The sequence below is a fragment of the Pleurodeles waltl genome, chromosome 4_1, assembly GCF_031143425.1.
Source record: "Pleurodeles waltl isolate 20211129_DDA chromosome 4_1, aPleWal1.hap1.20221129, whole genome shotgun sequence".
In the NCBI taxonomy this organism is placed as follows: domain Eukaryota; kingdom Metazoa; phylum Chordata; class Amphibia; order Caudata; family Salamandridae; genus Pleurodeles; species Pleurodeles waltl.
In genome coordinates this window covers 477,207,593-477,230,865 of record NC_090442.1, presented here as the reverse complement: position 1 = coordinate 477,230,865, position 23,273 = coordinate 477,207,593, and the positions used below count along the sequence as shown (strand labels likewise).

The following is a 23,273-nucleotide window of genomic DNA, read 5'->3' as shown; positions in this document are numbered from 1 at the left end:
TCTAAAAAAAGGAGTGTAAAAGGATGGGAAAAATGGAGGCAATGCTATGACGCTAAGAGTAAGTTTGAGTACAAGAAAGCAATAAGATAAGTCACTCTAAAAACAAAATTGCTAAATCTGCCCAACATGCATCTAGAATAGATAAGGCCTCAAACTCAACCAGAGATGTTTTTTCAAATAGTCATATCTCTTATTAATCATTTACCCTCTAATTACCTCCTGCCACCAACAATGGCCCGTTGTAATGATTTGGCTAAATTCTTTCTGAAAAAAACTTACTGATATCTACTCAGACCTGTCTGGAAATAACAGGGGTATTAAATGGACAGATACTTTGTGCCTATCTAAACCTCCTAGGGAACACATTTATCTTTCACCCCATTAGAGAAGAAGATCTAATGGCCTAATGTGATCTGTTAAAATCAGGATCACCACTGCGGCGTGGCCAAGGCGTCAAGATGGCGGTCGCACTTTCATAGTGCTCTGGACCCCTCCGTCATCTGCCTCCTGTAAGGAACACCATCCGTTCCCATCAGCACCGTCGCTGTTCTCCCGAGGCTCTGCTTCCCCACCCGAGAACAAATAGTGAACTTCCTTACCCACCTGGCCCGAAAATGAGCAGGTTCCTGCCGGGTCGCCAGCGACTAGGATGGCAACTGGAGGATGAGGCCGAGGCGCGGACTGCGGGGGGCTGAGGCGCGGCGGTAGCCTGGGTGCACCCGTGCGCCTGGCAGCTGCTTTTCAGTGCAGCAGCGGAGCGCCTCGCAACCAGGGGCGCGCTGTGACTGAGATCGGCCCGGGGGGGGCCTGAAACCTGCGGCCTCGTCGCCCCTTCCCCCCCCCCGGAGCGGAGGGGACAGGAGAGAGAGGAGAGGGGATTCCTCCAGCCTGTGGCCCTGACGCGGGCCAAACAACAGCCCGGAGATACCGAGGCCCTGGACCCAGGCCATAAATAAGTGCCTTGCCGCGGGGCGGCTGGGGCGCCGCTGCACCCGGTGGACGCCCACTGGCCTGCTGAGATGGGTGAAAGTGTAGCCGCCGCTGGAGACTGAATAAGATGGCTGTCAGAAGACTGGGTCGAGGTGCGGACTGCTGAGAACTGGAGTGCGGCAGCGGCTCGGGCACGCCCACGCGCCTTGTCACGGCACTTTGACACAGCGGAGCGGTGCGCCTCATGGTTGGGGGCGCGCTGCGATAGAGATCAGCCAGGAGAGGCCGGAACCTACGGCCTCATCGCCCTTTCCCCCCCCAGGGCGGGGGGGACGGGAGAGAGAAGGGGGAAAGGATTCCTTAGCCCGGGGCCCGGACGCGGACCACACAATGACGATATGGAACTGCCAGAGCCCTGTACCCGGGCTATAAATAAGCGCCTCGTGGCGGGGCGCCGGGGTGCCCAGGTTGCCGCTGTGATCAACGCATGCCCATTGGCCTGCTAAGATAGAGAAAGAGCCGAGCCGCTGCTGGAGATCGAACCACTGGGCAACACTGAATAGAGGTGAGCCGTGGGCTGGGGCGACCACCCGGGAATCGAGACATGGAGCCAGTACCACTGGACGGGAGGGAGACACCCTCGTGATCTTCCCGTCTCCTCCTCTTACCGGGGTGGGGCCTGGCCTTGGAGGACGACGGACTGCTGATCGCGGGGACTGGCCTTCTTCGTTTCCCCCCCCTCTGGTCTCCTCTCCATCCCCCATCGCCCCCAGGCTGGGCGTGGAACTGAGACCTAAGGTCACCCCGGGGACGATTTGGATCACCGGTAGAGACAAGGGCAACTCCTGGAGTGAGCCAACCACCAGAGGGGAGATAAACTGGCTAATAGAGGGCGGCAATTTTCCTGAGCCCTCGAAGTTGTTTGATTGATCCGCGGTGTATGGAACAGCGCGGCGGAGATAAAACTGGACCCCAAAAGGACTCACTCCTGGCCCTAAACTAATGTGCGACGGCCTCGTCGGGCTGCGCTGTTGATCCGGGTGCTGCAGCTCTTGTGGGGCTGGAACTGTGACCAGACACCATGGGCAAAGATAAGTCAGCAAAACAAACGATGGCACAAACTTGCATAGACCAGTTCACCATGGGCGCAGCTGGGTCTTGGACAGAAGACCCTGCCCCAAGTGGAGGCGGCGAGCAACGGACGACATCCGGTGATCTAGCGGCAATCCTTCAGGCGATCCAGGCTTCCCAGGCGGTTGTCGAATCCAAGATAGGAGAAGTTAGGGTGGACGTGGCCCTGGTCCGACAAGATCTTCGCAATGCCACGGGCTGAATTACAGAAGCCGAATCCAGAATCTCCAATGTGGAAGATGATGTGACCGCTCTCAAAGCCCAAGTCTCAGCGCTGACCACTCGCATGTCGGAGCTGCACCGGAGAGCCGAAGACGCCGAAAACCTGTCTAGATGTAACAACCTTTGCATGGTGGGTCTCCCTGAAGCCACTGTGGAATCATCCCTGGCCACATACTTGGAGGACTGGTCCCGCACCTGGATGCCGGAGGACCGCCTCATGCCGTGGTTCGCGATCGAGCAAGCCCACAGCTCACTGCAGGCAAAACCCGCCCGGCTCCCTGCCCAGGCCAGTAATAATTTGCCTTTTCAATTTTAAGGACAGAGATGCGGTGCTGCAGGAAGCACGCTCCAGAGGGGACCTTTTCTGCAATGGGGCTAAGGTCCTCCTTTTCCCTGACTACACGTATGAAGACCAACAGCAGTGCCGCTCATTCACTGAGGTGAAACAAAAACTGAGAACAATGGACATTCAGTACCGCCTCCTGTTTCCAGCAAGACTCCGAGTGGACTACAGTAATAAGACCTACTTCTTTGAACAGCCGGCCGCAGCATGGACCTGGCTGACAGAGGAGATCCCGCTGGGCACACACAGGCAGGGGTCAAGATTGCTGCCCAAGGCACTGCTAAATCACCAAGGGGGGCAGCAATCTGACCGACGCCAGCGTATGCGCTCTCGGCGACGAAGGGGGCGACGTGGATCCCACTCAGATTCCCCTTTGGAGACCCGCTGAGAGGAACCGCAGAACCCATGACCATTAGAGAACTCTGAAAACACTCCAGGGAGCCAAGGCCCACAGAGTGCGACCCAGTCCCAACTAGGGCCACTGGAAGACACAGACTTATCCCAAAGCCCGGTTTTGTGATCCTACAAAGGAGAACATTACTGGAAAAGAAACAGACTATCAGGAGGACGAACACTATGCCAATTCTTACTAATTACTGTTTACTGTGTATCTATACTTGATCTGACACTATGGAGGGGTCCACCACCACTACCACTGCCCTACCAGTCTACGGTCCACCTCACCAGTTCTTGAAGTGAGGTGCTATATATGGGCGACTGATGCTTCTGGGGGTAAGTATGGGGAGAGGTGGGAGTTGGGGGGCAAGGGAGTTCAGGCCTAGTTTCAGCAGCCAATGTTATGGTTTTTATGCTAGTGCAATGTTTATGCTTGTTAGTTAGTACACAGAGCAGGGGAAACAGAGACACAGTCGACACAATGGGGAAATGCGGTCCGCGGCGGCAGGGGCAAGGCACAGGCTTTTCAGAGTTTTTAGGCCTAATAATGAAAAGTTGTGATATCCACCATGAATTTTTTTTTCAAAATCACCCAACACAAGTTATCTCGTGGGACATCAATGGTCTCCTTGACAAAATCAAACGTACCGCAGTATTCGCGTTTATACATAGATATCGACCAGAAGTACTCCTGCTGCAGGAGACACATTTCCTAGGAGATTCTTGGCCCGCCGAGGGTTTCATAGGATATATCACGCAGGGTTCTCGCACGGATCGTGGGGGGTAGCCATATTACTACACTGTACATTCCCTATGACGCACATCCAGATATGGAGAGACAGATAGGAACGTTATGTGGCCATCACCGGCAAAGTCAAAAGGGCCACAATCAACATAGTCAGTGTCTATGCTCCTCCCTCCTTGATCAGTAAAACTCTCCAGGCCCTCACCAAGCTACTTTCAGCTTGCTCCCCAAAACCCAACCCCCCTCGCTACACTGTGCGGACTATAGGCCAATATCAATGATCAATACCGAAATAAAAGATTTTGCCTCCATCCTCGCCGCTCGTCTCAAGAGGGTCCTACCGCAACTAATTCACCCAGACCAATGTGGGTTTATGGCAACCCGCAGTACACAACACTGTATCTGTCGTCTACATATGGCTCTGGCAGAGAGAGGCCGATTGCCCCGAGATCTCACCCTTTAACTTATTGACTTCGAAAAGGCCTTTGACTCAGTTGACTGGGGGTTCCTTTTCTTGGTGCTCCGACGCGTGGGTCTGGGACCGAGATGCCGTGGTCTGGTCCAGGCGTTATACACCAACCCTACGGCCTGCGTACAGGTCAACGGGGCCTTATCCTCTACTTTTGAGGTTCACAGAGGCACGAGGCAGGGATGGTCCTTATCCCCTCTTCTATTCACCCTGGCCATTGATCAGATGATCAGGACAGACCCAATATATCGTGGTTGGGAATGGGGCTCCTCACGAGAAGACAGGATAGTGCTATACGCGATGACGTCCTGTTATACATGGAGGAACCCAGTATAACGGGCCCGAGAAGTCTCTGCCTCCTACGGCAATATGAACAAGCATCAGGGCTCAGGAAGAACTCCACCAAATCAATTCTGATCCCACTGGCGAGTTCACGCGACTGCTTTGACTGGCAAGACACAATACCCCTACGCAGGCTCAGTTTTAAATACCTGGGCATCTGGGTGTCCCTTCGACCTGAAATGACGTGGGCCAAAAACCTATCTCCATTGCTAACACGCGTCAAAACAGACTTGCAGAGATGGCAAACCCTACCGCTAAATGTGATGGGCCGAGTGGCCCTATATAAGATGATGATCTTGCCAAGGCTCCTATACAGTACACATTTCAGAACTTTCAGAACTTTCCCCTCCCAATCCCGCACTCCTGTTTCAGAAATCTCGAAAGCATCACAAGACGGTTCCTCTGGAGGGGTGCCAGGCACCGAGTAGCGACACAACACTGCCGAAGGGGGGTATATGACGAGGGGTCTGGGTGCCTCGGATCCCTACCTATATTATTTAGCCACCCAATTGATTGTGATCCACAATTGGTTCACCGGGGGTTGGGACGACCCAGCTTACCGGATAGAACTGGGGATTTTGGGTTTCTCATGTATTCTTGATATGCTATATGGATCACCACTTCCCTGTGATATGGAAGAAATAACTAGAGTGGGTTTTTTGGCATGGCGCGCCACAGTGCGGTACATCCACTGGAACGCTGTTGTCACCCTTCAGACCCCGTTGTGGAGGGGGAGATGGTTAAGCGTCCCGGCAGCACTGGAAGGATTTGCAGAATGGGACCTACTGGGCATTTCCTTGGTGGGAGACGTATGGAAAGGGGAAACTATGAAATCATTTCAAGACCTGCAGGTAGACTTTCAGCTAAATCAGACACAGTTCATCAGATACCTCCAACTGAGACATGCCCTGAGGGTTCACTTGCCCACTGCGGGCCCATGCCAGAATTTAATCCACTTGAAGCCAAATTGCTCATCGGGAACCTGGAAGGGAAAGGTATCTCTCAAATCTATAAAATGCTAATTAACAACGCCCCCGGTAACTTAAGCTCAATCAGGACCAGATGGGAGTCATGGGTTGGGGCCCTGGAGGAGGCAGAATGGAGGGAGGCCTTGATGGCACCAAAGGTACTGGTGGTGTCGGCTAGACTTTGTGTAGTGCAATTCTATTATTTATACGGAGCGTATCTGACACCGTCCAGACTGCACAGGGTGGGACTCCGCCCCTCTTCCAAGTGCCCACGATGCCCGAGCAAACCAGCAAACATTTTCCACATGGTATGGACCTGCCAAGTGATACAGAAATATTGGGACAAAGTGATCCACGAACTGGGAGGGGCCCTCGGACAAGAGGTACAGAAATCTGTGAAATTAGTCCTACTAGGAGTGATGGAGGAGATGGGGGGGAACACGCGCAAGGCGCGCTCTAGCTGCCACAGCCTTGCTGGTTGCCAAGAGAGATATTGCTGCTGCCTGGAACTCCCCCGAGGGCCCATCACTCTGGAAATGGAAAAGGGGGGTTGATTGGTGTGCAAACCAAGAAAAATTGGTATATGAATGCAGGGCCCACAGAAATTTGAGAAAATATGGCGACGATGGTTAGAATTACTGACATAGACCAGAAGAAAAACACAGAAAGGAATGTTGTAACAAGACCTGAACTGTTGTCTGTTTTATGGTCTGCAGTGTTGTTGATTGTTAATATTGAGGATGAGTTGAAGATGGAACTCCATATGGTGCATGTGTCTTCTGCTTTGTATCTTTCTTCCCCTCCCCTTTCCCCTTTAAAAACAATAAAAACTGTTTATCAAAAAAAAATATCAGGATCTCTACTTGACCTAGCTCCAGTGTATGTACTAACGCAAAGGATGGAGGAACTCCTCCCCGTACTACAAGAACTGCTTAATATTTCCTTAAAGAGTGGAATTGTACGCTATCCCCTCTTGAAACATGCAGTCGTAAAACCTCGATTAAAAATGCCAATTTAGATCCACGACTACTGGAGAATTACAGACCAATCCCCATGTTAACAGGTGCTGGAAGGTTGTTGTAAAAGCATGTGAATCAGCACCCAACGTCATTTCTTAAAGTCAATGATATTCTTCATCCCACACAGACAGGCTTCAGACCCCAACATAGTACTAAAACAGCTCTACTTCTAGTAGTGGAAGAACTTAAAATGCTTCTGGCTTAAGGGGGCTCCATAGCAGTCGGACTATTGGATTTAAGCTCACCATTTGATAATGTATTCCATCCAAATTTCATACAGAGACTGGGGAGCGCAGGAGTAAGTGACTCTGCATTAGACTTCATATTTTTAGAAAATAGGACCTTTCAAGTATGTGACAACCTTTTCTACTCTGAGGTATTCCCCTTGAAATGTGGAGTCTCTCAGGGTTCATCCTTAAGCCCTATACCTTATTTAATGTTTATGTATGCCCCCTGGTGGAACTAGACCAAACCTTAGGTATTATGCAGATGACACACAAATAGTTATGTCGCTTACCCCAGAGAACAATATAAAGGATTCCTATTTCCACCCTGCTTAAAAGAAGTGGCTGATTGAATGACCCACTGCTACCTTAAACTCAACAGTGATAAAACCGAAGTGACGTGTCAACAGCTGGTCACTATTACGTTGGTCAGAGTCTTTAGGAAGCCCACCCCAGACATTTTCATAAAACATCTAGGCATCTGGCTTGACAACTCACTTACTGCTAACACTCAGGCCAGAAAGGCTGCAGCAAATTGTTACAGCATGCTCTGAACGCTCAAGAAATTAATAGATTTTCTACCATTTTCCTCTAGAAGGCTAATTGTACAGGCACTTATTCCCTCCTGCCTTGATTGTGGAAATACCTTCGAATTAGGTTCTCCATGATACGTAATCAAAAAATAGCAGGTAGTGCAAAACACCATTGTTTGTCTTCTCTTAAAGGTTCCTAGGCATCAATCAGTGTCTGGTGCCTTGACCTTTCATACGTTGGTTAAATACTGAGCAGAGAATACAATTTAAGGCTCTCTGTATTGCTCTTAAGGCCTGTTCCAAAAATGCCCTCAACTGATACAGTCTTTACTACAGCCCTGTACTCCTCCCAGGGCTTTAAGGTCTGCCTGTGCACTGAGTTTGTCAATCTCAGAAATTGGTAAAGCTAGGGGCGGCTGCTGTTCTTTCTCCTCACTGACCCTAAAGCTAGGAAACCAGATAGGATTTGCAAAATAAAAAACAAAGTAAGTTTTAGGAAGAAGTTAAAAGCATGGCTATTTGTAACTATGTGAAGCCAGGAATATGACTTCACTGAGGGGCTGAAGTCGGCTCGGTTCTTTCTAGCGCTGATAGCCATTGGGGTAGCCATGTGCTCTATAAATTGCCTAGAATAAAATAAAATAGTTTATGTCCTGCAAGTATAGCCTTTCAGTGCAAAATCCCATGCCAAAACAATTTGAATAACAATCCACATATTGGAAATGATGTGTATTGAATAGAGGTGAACATATGCAATGTGTTGAATAGGAAAATAAAACCATGTCTCTAACTTTGTGTCTGCTTCTTTGAGGATATTATTATTATATATATATATATATATATATATATATATATATATATATATATATATATATATATATATATATATATAGATGCAAAATGGGCTCTACCCATTTAGTATGTCCAGATTTTGGTTTTTTTTGATCACCTGATTTTGGACTTTTTACTGTTGGTGAGTCTCGCAACATGTGTCTCAGCTATGGTAATCACATGGCAAATGGACTGTGCATGTTTATCTCCGGTTTCTGGCTTTTAAGATAAGGCTGCTGCGACAGAGTTAGGGTAATGGGCACTTAGCTGGCTGGTGTACAAGCTGCATGTTGTGCGCACCCTGGTAACTGTGCACAAGTAACCTGGCCCAGTGGGGAATCTGTGGAGTTAGATATTGGCCTGAGGTGGGCCTCAAGTTATTAGTAAGTACTCATTGGTAAAGTCAGTATGGTTTACTCTTTTGTCTGTAGTGACAACTATTATACACAAAGGAGGAAATCTGCCTTAGAGTGCAGTTTCCCTTCCCTTAGACCTACAAAGTCCAGTGAGGTATGAAAGTGGGTGGAAAGTGCGCACCCAGTTCATATACAAAGGTACCAAGATCATATATGTATACTGTATTGGCCATCCCGAATCTTCATATTTCCCTAGCTCAGTCTTAGTATCAGAGTCCAGGCCTTTTGTCACCTTGTTGGGCCAAGTTAATTACTCTGCTCCCCAGCAGAGGGAACAAAGGCTTCTTCACACAAAAAGAGTAATTAACAGTGCTTCCCTCAGCTCTTGAGGAGGAAGGGATGGATAAGAAAATCTCCATCTGTTAATTAGCTGTCACACTGTACCAGGGCTGGGGACTGGTTAGGCCCGCTGAACAAAGGAGGAAGCCCAGGTAATTGGAGACAACATAGGAGGGGGCTCCTCTTTGAAGTTTGGTGGGAAAGACCCTGGCAGCGATGTCAGTGAGGGGCAGAGCTGAGGCACCCCAGAGGAGATGTGACCAGTGACTTCTGGATGGTGCTATCTTGGGACTGTGCCAGCATGATGTTACGACAGGGGTGAAAAGGTGAAGTAGCACTCTAGGATTGGCCAGGGGTGGCTTGCTTCTAGACCCTTCCACCCACATTTAAAAAACGTTTGCACAAGGGAGAGAAAGTGCATTTTGCTGTTGGACACGGGGACTGTGAAGGTGGCAGAAGCCATGGACAACTGGGAGGAGAAACTCACTAATGCCCAAAAGCACCAACAACACTGCCCATGACCCGTGGGTTGCTCCAAGCGCCAATGAAGCTGGTCTCCTTACACCCTGTGAGGATCGGTTGGGGAAAAAATCTGGATCTCTGCACCAGAGAACTAAGACCAGGGGATTTTAGACAGCTGCACTATACATTTGAGATCAAAGCACATACACTGGGCACTGAACATTAGTGCCTCAGTGTTCAGAGTCAGTAAATTAGCACTAAATCTAGCATATAGTGGTGACAAAAGTGAGCCTGAAAAAAAGAGCCTTTCCTTACACCGAGGATTTCTGGATACCATACTCTCCATGCGTAATCCAGAGCCACTTGGATGACTTGGGACCCACTGTTCCAGATGTTCCTCAGAACCTGGGGCAAGAGAGGTATCGGATGGAAGTGGTTCAGAGTATCACTTTAGGCAGAATGCATCTCAGAGTGAGAGACGCTCTGGAACCTCCAACATACAGAGGTGACATTGCGAGTTACCGGTGGTGGAGAATAGATCAAGCCAAGGTTCTCCCTGTTCGTGGAAGAAACCATGTCCCACTTCCTGATGTAACTGCCATTTGTAATCCACAAGGCATTGCCAGATGAGTTAGTCTGCCCTGGCATTCCAACATTCTGCCAGTTGCTGTACCTTCAGGTAAATGCACTGACGTTCCATTCACGACCATGAGTGCAGGGTTTACTGGCACAGAGGCCACTGCCCCACTCCGCGTGTTGCAGTACCACATGGCGGTGGTGTTGCCTATGAACACATGAGCTTTGAATTATGGCAGGAAATGCTAATCAAATGTCACATAACTCCAACACAACAGGGTAGGGTGGAGCTGGGCCTCCACCAGAGATCAGTCCTGTAGCCATCACTGCAGATCTTTCACAGCCTCCTGTGAAATATGGACTAGCTCCCTAGAGATCCCCCTACTACTGTGCCCACTAAGGCTTCAGATACCATTGCACAGCCTGCATATGCCACCTGGTGTGCTTGACTGGAAGGATAGAGATGGTCATCATTCCCAAAAACCTCAGCATCATCTTCACTGAAATACAGGACTAAGCTGAAATATCAAGATCATTGCCCACATGTCCTGAACTCTCCATCCTGGAGAAAAGGAGCAACATTGTAGTTTCCAGAATGACTCCAAAGCAAGACAGCATCTGTGAAGGAGTCAGCAGTGACTTCAGAATGTTCATAGTGAACCCCAATAATACCCTAACAAAGAGGTCTGCTCTAGTGTGGAGGTGGTTGACAAAAGCCTGGGGCAAGCCCGCCTTTAGCAGCCAGTCTTCGAGGAAGGGGAAGACTGGGACCCCCTGACCTCTGAAGGTGAGCTGCGACCACCGCCATCACTTTTGTAACACCTGAGGGGTGCCGGTAAGGCCAAAAGGGAACATGGTAAACTGGAAAACCTCCTAGCTTACCAGATGCAGATAGTGTCTGTGGGCCTGCAGGATGAGAATGTGGAATTAAATGTCCTGCAAGTCCATCATTATCATCCTGTCTCCGGTGATGAGGGCAGGCAGGACCAGGGCCACAGTGAATATTTCAAATGCATCCTTTCTCAGGAAGGCATTGAAGGCGAAGATCCAGTATGGTACATAGGCCTCCATCTTTTTTTGGCATCAGAAACTAAAACAACAGCCAGATGCTACTTCTGATGCTAGGACCCTCTCTGTGGCTCATATGACCAAAAGACTCTGCACAGATGGTCCTCTGGAAGCCATTATTAAGATGGTGGCAAGGGTGGTGGGTTATGCAGGAAAGGTGGGCATAACACTGCTGAACTATCTGTAGCACACACTTGTCCGATGTGATGGTGGGCTGCCCTGGTAGGAAGTGCTGGATCCCTTCCCCCCAACAGTGTGACTGTGCGTTGCTATGGACACATCAAAGAGGCATGGAGGCTCCAACAACTGGAGGGGTATAGGGCTGGACTGCATGCTGGCTTAGTTGTTCGTATGATCTATGGGGACTCTGGTTATAGCTATAAAAGGACTGGGGTGGCTGCTGGGTCAGTAGCATTTGCTGGAAATGCTGAAACTCCCTACCAGCACCACAGACAGGTTGAAAGTGGTAGGATGGCTGGTGTTGGAAATTACCCTTTCTGCAGGTTTATCCCCAAATTTTTGCCTTTCTCCTCCAATTTCTCTGACTCTCTTTTTGCTAGCTTTAGGGCTTTGGGCGCTTTACCACTGTTAATCAATGCTAAAGTGCATGTGCTCTCTCCTCTAAAACGTGGTATAATTGGCTAACAACTGTTTGGCTCATTCAATTTACCTGTAATTCCCTTGTAAAATGGCATACCATATACCCACGGCCTATAAATTAAGTGTTACTAGTGGGCAGCAGGACTGATCGTGCCACCCACAGAAGGAGCCTTTTACACTTGTCTCAGGACTTGCCACTGCCTGTTACTATCACATTGACATGGCAAGTCAAGCTACTTACCATGGCCTAAACTCCCTTTTTACTACACTTAACTAATCCCTAAGGTAGGCCCTTGATAGCACTCTGGCAGGGTGCTGTGTTTGTAAAAGGTAGGACATAAATTTTGATGTGTTATATGTTCTAGTAGTAATGAACAGCCTATTTTTTTTTCACTACTGTGAGTGCTGCTGTTCTCATAGGGTTGCATTGGGAATTCCCTTACATATGTCTAAGTTGTAATTTCTGATCTATGAGGAGTAGCGTGGGCATGTTTGGAATGGCAGTGAGAGATCCTGCTTACTGGTGTAACTGGATTTTACATTATTATTTTTTTGGAAATGCCACTTTTAAAAAAGTGCACATTTATCTGCTCTTATAACTCTAGTGCTTTGCATCCCTACCCCAATGCACGCCTGGGCAGAGTGACAGCTCCACTTTGTGCATACTGTCCAGACAGCCATCAACCAGGGAGGGTTAGGTGTGACAGGTTTACATCTGCATTCATCAGACATACTGATGGTTTTCCTGGGCTGGGAGAGGCATAGGACGCTCACACTTTACACTCATATAGGCTGTGTCATGCCCTCACACAAAGGGCTTGTTTGCCCCTTACTGATGTCTGGAGTCAAAGTAGGGGAGTAGGCAAACTCCTGGAACTGGCCAGACATTGCTGGAAACTTCTCCCACTTTCTAGAAGCAAGACACCAGGGTTTAAGAACAGGGGCTCTGACCCCATTATTTTTAGAATACTTTTGGAACTGGGACTGAACCTCTGCCGGATGGACTGCACAAAGAGTTCATCTGGACTGCTGTTGCTCTGCTACCTGCTGTTGCTGGGTGGCATAAAATACTCACTGGATGGCTTTTCTGCTTGTTGCCCTGCTGCCAGCAGCTCCCTGACTTGGATTCACTAAAGCACGGCTGTGTTTCCAGGGGGAGCCGCTATTTGTCCACTAGCATTGATTTGCTGGCCTGCCTGCTTTGAGCCCCCACCAGTGTTCTCAGCACTTGAATGCTTTATTGTTCACCCTAAGTGCAGGTTTGTTCTGTGGCCAATGGCAAAGTGTACACTGAGTGCTTCATAAGCCACTGTGCCGACTTGAGGAGAGCCTGCCTGTGCGAATCCCAGTGAGAAGAGCCACAAAGGCCTCTCAGCTTGAGTGTCTGAACCCTCCTGTATGGAGACTCTTCCCATGAGGGAAATCCCAGGGAGGAGACCAGTGTGACTGCTCTACCAGTGGCAGGGGATGCCCTTAGTTCGGATTTCCTGGGGCCTGACCATACTCCAAGTGGGGCATTGCACTCCTCCCCACCAGCGCTGCTTGAGCGGTCTCTGTGCCTCCTACTATGAGGCACGCTCACTGAAGATCAGCTGCAATAAGCCCCTGCGGAACAGTAAAACCTTAAGTAGATGCGTACCTCAGCACAAAGGAGATCTATATTAGTGTGTGCAAGGAAGACAACTGCTTTATTTGGCCCATGCCCGCAGTGGTGGACCCTCAATTAAATCATTTCGAACCCGAGCGATCCCCACAGCAGTACTCGGGGCACCACGCCGGTTGGGAGACATAAGGTGGCCTTAGATTTCCTGAGGTGAACCAAGAGAGATCACGTTATCCCCTCTACCCCAGCAGCTGCCCTGTTTGCTCATGCGCAGCTGCAGCGGCGAACTTGCACCACATGGATTTCCAGCGGATGTGCCCCCTCAGTGTGCTTTGGCCATACCTCGGGGCTCTTGAGACACAGGGTCCGATGAATACATTACAGGTGTGTTCTTGACCGGGGCTCCCGTGTCATTATTTCAGGGAACAGGCATTCCCAGAGTCCATGTAAAAGGCACCAAGAGGCTTTTGCGCCCTACATGGTGTATTGGGTAGCTTAACTGGCCGGTTAGAAGCACAAGGGCATTGTGGCCTGTGTTTTCACAGGGAAATGCTTTATGATTCACATGTTCTTACTCTCTAAACTGATGCATTGTGTGCCCTGATACTGGGATGCATATTGTTTTTTGACTCTTGTTTATTCAGAATAATGAGTACCCTTTCAGGTCCTTCATGCTATGCAGAGTACTAATGAAACCTGGTGAATCATATAGTGTCTGCTATAACTCAACTGTTGCATTTTATGCCCTGATGTTTCTATGTATGTAGTACCGATTATTATTTGGTCAGTATAATGAGTACTACATCAGTATTTGCCTCATTTGCACAGTATTTTCATGACTATATTTGATGTACAATATACCATCTATATTTTTATATATTTCTGTGTGGAGTCTCTTTTGTGGTGTATTTATTATGTCACTGGTGTGCGTGTGTGTGTTGTGCAAATGCTTTACACATTGCCTCTGGGATAAGCCGGACACCTGACCAAGCTACCAATGGGGTGAGCAGGGGTTATCTTGGGTGTATAACTCTCTTCCCCCGACTGAAGTGGTGGGTTCTGCCTGGTCATAATGTAGCCAACCAGAAACTCCATTTCTAACAGCTGGCATGCAGTACCCAACAATCTAAGGAAGCAGGTGATGGCCCTGTTATCCTTGAAGAGCTTCAGTGCAAAATCTGCCTTGTACCCGTAAAGTCGGGTACCATCAAAGGCCCTATCCGTGAGGCTTGATTGAATGTCATCAGAAAAACAAGTAGAATGCAGGAATGCATGTTTCCCTATAGTGCCACTGGTCCCAATAGGTCCTCCCAATGAGTCAGTGTTAGACCTAACAGCCTTATGGTGGTCTTCCCCCAAACATTTTACCTTCCCCATCCATTTCTGCTGATCTTGTTTTTGTTTGCCTTAGAACTCTGTGAGCTTTACTACTGCTAAACAAAGCAAAAATGTTTGCGTCTCTCAATTCTATCGCAATTAAAGATAGTAAGGTTGGTTTCCACCCAATTGGCACATTTAATTCAGTTGTAAATCTCAGTAAAGTGGTACTACATGTGCTCAGGTTCTATCAATTAAATGTTCCAAGTGGAATTAAAGCACTAATTGTGCCACCTACTTATGTAGCTCTTTTAAACATGTCTCAGGCCTGCCATTGTGGACTGTTTGTGAAGTTGTAAACTGCCATTTCAACCTGGCAATATAAAACTCTTACCAAGCCCAAATCTCCCTTTTTAATACACATAAGGCACCCCTTCGGTCGGCCCTACACAGCCCAGTGGGCAGGGTGCAGTGCATTTCAATAAACTGTACATGTAATTTTAAGTTTTACATGTGCTGGTAGTAAAAAGCTCCTAAATTGATATTCCACTACTGGAGGCCTATGTCTCCCATAAGATAGCACTGGGCTAACGTATTACATTTAATAAGAGATAATTCTGTAAGTCGGAGTAGGTAGAAATATTGATTTTGGTGTCTAAAACAATTGTAACTTAAAGTCCTCTTCAATGGTAAAGTTTGATTTTAAGTCACAATTTTGGAAATGCTACTTTTAGAAACTTGCCATTTTCTTAACCCTACCATTTGGTGCCCGCAGCCTGTATCCTGGGTCACATGACTACTGTAGGTGCATCTGGTAGATGTTTTTTGTGTGTTGATTCCAGACAGCAAGACAAAAGGGAATAGGTGGTAGCAGGATGTGCCTTCTCTGAATTGATGAGGGGGAGGAGCTGTAACCTACCACACTTGCACATCACAAAGGTCCTGTCTGGGCATACTCACACATGGTTTAACACTAGCCTATTCCCTGGACAATCTCAGGCCAGAGCCGGGAGGGAGGAAATTCTAAGCACTTCTGAGGACAGAAACCTCCAGAATCTTCTCCTACTTCAATGTGGGTACCAGGTATAAATATTAGTCTCTCAGGCACAAATCCACAGTACACCACTGGACCTGTGTAAGACTCAGAACGACTGCTGTGCTGCTCTCCCAGAAGGACTGCTACTCTGTTTCACTGCTGCCTAAGTGAAGTACTAGACCTGCATCATGAACTCAGACTGACTCTAAGCGTCATTTTGCTGGCTTCCTGATCAGAGCCTCAGGGACAGAACAGGCTCCAACAACCGTCTACTCAGGACTCTGACAGCTGTCAGCCTTAGCCCCCAAGTGGTGCCACCCCAGTCCTGGACCTTTGGAAGTGGGCCTGAAGGTGTTCTGCCAGCCCACCGTTGGTTTCAGAAGAACCGACATAGGGCAATGCATCGCCTTGCAAAACTCCACACCAGAACCGCTGCTCAATGCATCCCTGATGCAGGACTTTGCATGGTAACCACAGTCTCCTCTGAACCACTGCTGTGTGATGCATCCTCAATGAAAGCCTTTGCACTGCAAGCCCCTTGTCGATGGCACCCTAAACAAAGACGCAGGATTCTGCATCACAAGTCACAACTCCTTTGGAAGTAGTTGATGCAACAGACATCTTCGATGTAGTAATTTTCATTGCAAACCCCTCATTAATGGAATAGTCAACGAAGAAGCAGGACCTCGCTTCACAACTACTTGAACGCCCGCTGCGCGGTGCATCCTTGAAGCAGGACCACACAATGCTTTGCACCCAGGATTTAAGGTATTAATTGCGTCCCTGTATCTGCCCTACGCTTCATTCCAGTCAGTCTGAATGTGTGATTTTGTCCCGGTCTGGCGCCACTAGATAACCACAGTTGCGGCATTGTGTTTCTACTATTTCCCTTAAATCTTACACCGATTCTACTGATTGGATTTTTGTAATTTTTGTCTCAAATCATTTATTACATTGTACTTCATTTTTCTAAATTGGTGTGGAATTTTTCTTGTGTTGTGTTAATTACGGTTTGAAGTGCTGCATAAATACTTTACACATTGCTTCTAAGTTAAGCCTGACTGCTTTTGGGCCAAGCTAACAAGAGTTAAGCCCATGTTATTTAAGCGTTTGCTTGTAGTTCATCCTGACAAATATAGTTGTTGCTTCTTGAATTGGGTTTCCCCCACCTCAACCAGCAAGCCAATTTACAAGTGTCAGTAGTGTCAATGCTACAGCGAATTGTAAATTTAGGTAAGTCACAGTCATCCTGCATACTTTGATGGAGGATAGCCATGGCTTCTTCAGGTACAAGTGGAAAAACCTGGGCCTCCAAGTCCCATATGGCATGGGAGTAGCGGCCCACCAGACATGTGGCACTCAATGAACGTAGGACACAACTTGTGGACAACAACATTCCATGTCCAAAATTGGCAATCCTTTTGAATTCCCTATCTGGAGAGGCAGAGGGAAATGGGTTTGGGTTGACTTTACTGGCTCAAGCCTGCAGACTCTTAGGGTAGAGGTGATGGATGAGAAATTCCTGGTCCCCAGGAACAGGATGTTAACAGTGGGCAATTTGGTGTGTTACCAGGGCCTCCAAAGAGGGCTTGGCCTAGGTCCCCAAAGCAGTATCTGTATAAGCCTCAATAAAAGGAAAAACGGCTTCTGAAGTTGTTTGGCCAGGCTGTAGAACCTCATTCAGCACATTAGTCTCGACTTCTATGGGTAGGGAGCTGGAGGTCAAGGATTTCTGCAACTTTGTGCACCACGATGACAAATTATGCATTCTCTTCCATAGCTAGTCCTGGAGGGGAGAACATGACAGTGTCTGAAGAAGATCATATTACCAGTTGTCGTCTTGGTACGGTTGAGTAATGTCATCCACTGGATCACAGATACTGGAGATGCCTTGAATAAACTGTTCCCTGCCTTGGGGCAGGGGACTGTATCTCTATTAGGTGGAATAAGCAGTGTCAATCTCCATCTTGGGCGAGGTCAGCACGGTGCTGTCTCAGAGCCAAACAGCACTACTACGTGTCAGCTGTTGTAATCTGGCACCAGTGAATTTGTCATCATCATTGTTGGTCATGCACTGTCATAGGGCATGGCACCAGAAACAGGTTCAGTACGGGAGTCGGTACAAACCTGGGAGCAGATCCAGCGGACCCACAGAGGGGGGTCCAACCGGCAGGAGGCCACATTCTCTTGTCTCCATGGGGCCCAAAGATGATCGAGTGGGAGTCAGTTGCGCAAATCAGTGCACCAATGTCTAATGGAACTCTTTGGTTTGTAACAGAGTTGCCCCTAGATCAGGAAACGTGGGCTGGTGCATTGTGGGGTCAGGAATAGGCTCCGCCGAACAGCTGTTGGAGATGTCTTTGTGCCCTCTCAGGGGACGCAATGGGGTTGAGTCCTACTTGAACTTTCTCGGACTTACCCAAAATCTGTGATCTTGACTATGACCTGTCGTGGGAGATGCTTCAGTAGCGGCTTCAGGAGAGGGGCAATCTTTACATCACTTCGACAAACACAGGGACTTTTGGTACCGGGCCTGAACAATTTCATCTTCAGGTGCATCCTGGTGCGGAGTACTGGGATGACACCAGGCACCACAGGCATACCAAGTTTGAATCAGCTAAAGACATCTGGCTGTGAGATTCCCCACAGGAAGAAATCCCTATTGATCTGTTGGGAGACATGACCCTTGAACACTGACAAACATTTTTTTAAATAAATAGGCACATATAGGCACAACCCATGCATTCTGACATCAGCTCTTTTCTTTCTGCACCAATGGACCAGGGGTAGCTCCGTATCTGCTTCCAATGGTGCAGAAAGAAAATAGCTGATGTCAGAATGCATGGGTTGTGCCTATATAGAAGTACACATTTCACATCTGGTGCACACAACATCTGTGTGGCATCACATGCACCATCTCCCAACATATAGAAATACTGCTTTAAAGTTTTCGGAATCCAGTTCGCCATCTGGGTATAATAAGAAGATGAAAAATCTGCAGTTAAAAATTTCAGTCAGAAAATTAGTACTTTTTCAGTGTTCATTTTTAACCACTGCCTTCCCAAACATTTCCTGTTCTCCACCACTCCACCACCTGATCTCCAGAATTGCAGGGCTGCTGCTGTGAACTACTTATAGTTAAGAAGATTGTCCAATAACCAAAGAAAAACTCCTTCCTGAAGAGAACTTAAAAAAAAGAGCAATTAAATGATAACAATTGTCAAAGGTTAGAAAGCTGGGCATGATTGTGCAGGAGGATCATAGGGAATTCTCTAAGTGAAGGAGGAGAATTGCGAAGGCACTTATACAACAGCTATAATTTGTTTTTGCGCTTAAATGAGATGGTGATGGCTCGTTTACGATGAATATGCCCCCATAGCGTAGGTATTACTGAATAGAGCCATGAAAAAATGTTGGTACCAAAGATAACATTTTAAATCCGTCTACATCTCAGCTGGTAGTCAACATGGTCAGAACAATTTTAAGCACGTCATAATTTCTAAGGTCTGAAAATAACACGAACACCGGATTAAAAAAAATAATCCTTTGATGTCTAAGAACATGAATAAGATAAAAAGGGAAATAAATACAGAGTCTGCAAATGACTTGAAAGACCGCCACGCAGGTTGTTTTAACCACAGTCCTTTTGAGTAAGAGATCAAATAGATGCTTCAAAAGAGGCAGACTAAAGACAATTTCCAGCTCAAACTTAAAAGCTTTGTTAAATGTTGTACAAAGTATTTTAATTCAGAAAAAATACTTGGAATAAGAATTAATAGCCAATAAAGGGAAGCGTCTCAAAGGCGAAGGTTTACATTTGGAAAATACTTACTACATGTGTATATTACTTGTAAACGTGCCTAATGTATGGGTTTCTCGGTGTTTTTGTACTCGTGTAGCTTTCTACGCATGGGAAGTATGAATTATGTATACTATAATATATGAACACCTAATTAAGATTACCGATTCAGTGCTCACATTTGCCTTCTCCCTCGACTCCAATTGACAAATGTGGTCATTTTTAATCCAACGATATTTGGTTTTGCTGGGATGTGCAAGGTGGAAAACATACCACCGAAGCAAACCTATTAAGACCTGGCAGGTGCTGCTGACTTTTCCTGCACTAGGGCTTTTAAAGCTTGCCATGTATGATGCACAGTGTCGCAGATATCACTGTGAACTGTCTACAATAGGATTTGTTATGGAAGCATACACTTCTAGAGCAAATTCCTGTGTCTCACAAACATAGCAGGATCCCACATACTGGGTGTGTCCTGTACACTTCAGTACACAAGTAGTGTATAGATTTGTTTCCTCAGAAACGAAAACATATCTCTGATACTTTTAGGAGGCCTTAGTTTTTAAAAGGCCGGTCTGATAATCTTAGAAGTTCGGGCTGTACGTAAAACCTATGAGTCTTAGCGCAGTCAGCATTTGAGATTTCATTTAAAACTCACAAGGTTATTCCCTCCTGCTTAGGCTTTTGGAAAGTTCATTCCTCGTTTTGACTCCTGGCTCCTTCAGTGATTTACTCCCAAATGCGGTCAAGAGCCTTTTATTTTTGGTTCTTCTGCAAACGAAGATGTCTGTCTGGCAGTAGGAGAAAATGTCAGGCTGTTGAATGTGTTCTAATCTTAGCCAGTGCAGTTCAGCCCTTTTTGCATTATACTTTTTCCCTAGGGTATATCATTTGTGAAGGGCCTGATTTAACTTTGCATACAAATACAAATAGGCAGAGAATTTAACATCACCAAATGCTACATTCACCATTCGACAATAGCAAAAACTGTAACATTAGGAATGTTCTGAAAAATGTCTGGTGTTAAATCCTCTACTTACAGAACCGCCATTCTGCGCCATTTTTTTACGAGAAAGAACACATAAACACTAACAACAGACGTGGTTTTCGTTTAATAAAATGTATCATTGAGATTTATTGGTGGTAACTTAAAAACACGCTTCCTTTCTATTTTCTTGATTTTCATGCATTCACAAAACAAAGTGTTTATTGATATCTTCAACTGAACTTACCTATGAAAGCTATCCACCATTTTTAAGTGCACTCTGAGGTCTTTTTTTGTCAGATGGTCCAGCATCCTGGCATCTACTAAACATTCCATGAAGTAACTTCGGTACTGAGGTAACCCCAGGCTAGGAAGCCATTCATTGCCTATCCATTCATGGTTCATGTCACCATACGCTAGAGTCTACAAAGAGAGAAAAATAGATCATGCAGATCTATCACACATTGGAAAAAGCAATAAAATTAAATATTTACGAGAAATCTGTCCACAATGATGGTTATATAACAGAACTTACAGTACAACTGAATGAGTGGGACAAAAATGTGGAATATCTTTACATAATTTTGGAACAAAGTTATAGTCTTTTAGGTTTAGCTCCACAGGCATCACTTAGGGGTGGTCACAGGCCACAACAGTGACCACATGTTAGATTTATAGCTTTTAAAAATTAACTGTTTTGAGTATCATTATCTTGCATGGAAACTAGAAAATCCTTGAAGTACTACATAGACGTTATTTCTCTTCTGCCACAACCATTTGCAGTCTGGAAATCCTGAATTGCTGCTTGGCTCACTGTTAGACCCAACACTCTTGGTGTGGTATTCCCCAGACATGGTAAAGTGCTTGTGCTGTCTCCCTAAAACATGGTAAAATTGTCCTACAACTAATTGCCACATTTAATTTACGTATAAGTTCCTAGTAAATGGTACAAACTATACCCAGGGCCTGTAAATTAAATGCTACTAGGGGGCAGCAGCACCCTTTGTAACACCCACTGGTTGCTCTTAAAAGGGCCATGACTGAAGCACACACAAAGTAACCTAGCACCAGGCGTGCCCTTACCTTTAAAATCCTAGACAGTTTGGAACCAGTGCCAGGGGAAGAACTGACCAAAACTAGTTTTGGGGTAGCCCAGGGAATTCCCTCAAACATAAGCTGGCATTAGGTATACAAGTAGCACCTTCAGAACCTCTGTTTAGAATACTCCTGGACATGTGGAAGATTCGTAAGAAGGACTGCCCTGCTTTGTGAAGAAGGAAGTTTGGACCTGCTTCCTTGATCTCAAGCTCCCAGAAGTGACTTGAATTGTAAGTTGGTTGACTTTCTGATTGAATTCCAGAGAGACAACAAGCTTCCAGAGGCCTCCCTGCAACTGCCCAGCTGATCAGTACGAACTGGACCTGGCTGGTCCTGCCTGAGCCATGCTGTGGGCCTCTACTGGAGTTAGTCCTGTCCCTAAGAGATGCCCCCCAGGTCGTGGACTCTTGTCTGGCATCACAGTATATTTCTCCTGACCTCAAGGTGAAGATACAGACGTTTTGGGCCCTTACAACAACAAGGTGATCCCTTCACACCCAGAAATGACCGCCTGCGACAACCACAAATGCAGAGCTCCAGTGATATCTACATTTCCTTCCGACAGAGATTGCCCACGATTACTACCAATACAAAGCTCCAGAGAGATGTGTACTTCACGCCAACAGTGAGGTTCCACTTTTACCACCAACGTGAATCTCCAGCAATGACCAGCTCTTAGCACTGCAACAGCAACCACCTGCAACGCTTGACATGCTTCTTGTGCTGACAACAACCTCCTCATGGTACCCCTGAACGAAAGCTGTAGCCCGGACTTGACAAAGTAACTGTTCAGCAGGACGAGCCTGGTCCCTATTTCCAATCCACCTTAATTGCAGTTGGCCTGAACTTGTAACTTTACACCTGCCAGCTCAACCAGATAACCCTGAGTATCGATTTGTGCTTTATGATGGGTTTTTTCACCTAATACTTATAAAATGCATATCTCTGGTTCTACTAATTGGATGTTTGTAATTTTGAAGTAATGTTCTATAAATTGTCCTTTATTGGTTCCAATTGGTTTGGAATTTTTATTCTGTGGTGTTTTCTCTTTGTTACCGTTGGAGTGCTGCATAAATACTTTACACATCTACACCTCTAGGTTAAGCCTGACTGCTTTTGTGCAAAGCTACCGGAAGGTTAAGCACAGGTTTATTTTGTGACTTTTATGGTTATGGTTCATCCTGACAAGGACTGTGTCTTATATTTGATTGGAGATTCTACCTTTCTCAAATACTATTCCAATTTCCTACACCACAAGTTACTGTGAAATAGACATACATTTTCTTGTGCAGAGAAAAAGTGCTAAGTCAAACATTGAGAAATGGTGAATTAAAATTGATCCATGTGTTTAAGCAATATGGATTGGCTTCTATACAACCTGTTAGAATCAGTGAGGCTCTTCAAGCCTTTTTGGACTGTTATGATGTCCAGGAAGGCACAACATGATTGCAAGGGAGGGACGCAGCAATAGAAAATTAAGGGCAACAAACATGAGGGATCTCTCATCCTTCGTAATACAGTGCAATATAGGCTATGGCACTTGTAATACAGTTGATGGGATTTCCCTCATGTTTTGATGGCGTATCCCATCTGCCAAACTCTAAAATATGGTTTAGTCTCTTTGCAGACTGTTTTTAGCAGTGAAACTTTCTCAAAAATCTTTCCCTCCATCTTCCTGCTCAATATGGTGAATTTTTCCTGCAATCTAGATTCAAACACAATGGAAAGTAAGAATCATGTTTCACTATACCCTGTGTGCCATCTTCCATTGACATTATCAATAAAGATAGTAAATGTCCACAGTATTTTCACATCATCATTTATGAAAAGTAGGTCTCGTCCAACTACTTTCCTTCTATGAATGTCCTAATGTAAAAAAAA

General features: G+C 46.5%; 1 protein-coding gene across 6 annotated transcripts in view; it reads right to left on the bottom strand.

Moving 5' to 3' along the window:
- Window positions 1–23,273, bottom strand: part of PPFIA2 (PTPRF interacting protein alpha 2) — a 1,804,029-nt gene that overhangs the window by 135,906 nt on the left and 1,644,850 nt on the right. For all 6 annotated transcript variants that reach the window (XM_069228760.1, XM_069228762.1, XM_069228763.1 and 3 more), the window contains one exon: window positions 20,542–20,717. In XM_069228760.1, the coding sequence (XP_069084861.1) occupies window positions 20,542–20,717 (176 nt within the window). The remainder of the gene's footprint in view (window positions 1–20,541; window positions 20,718–23,273) is intronic.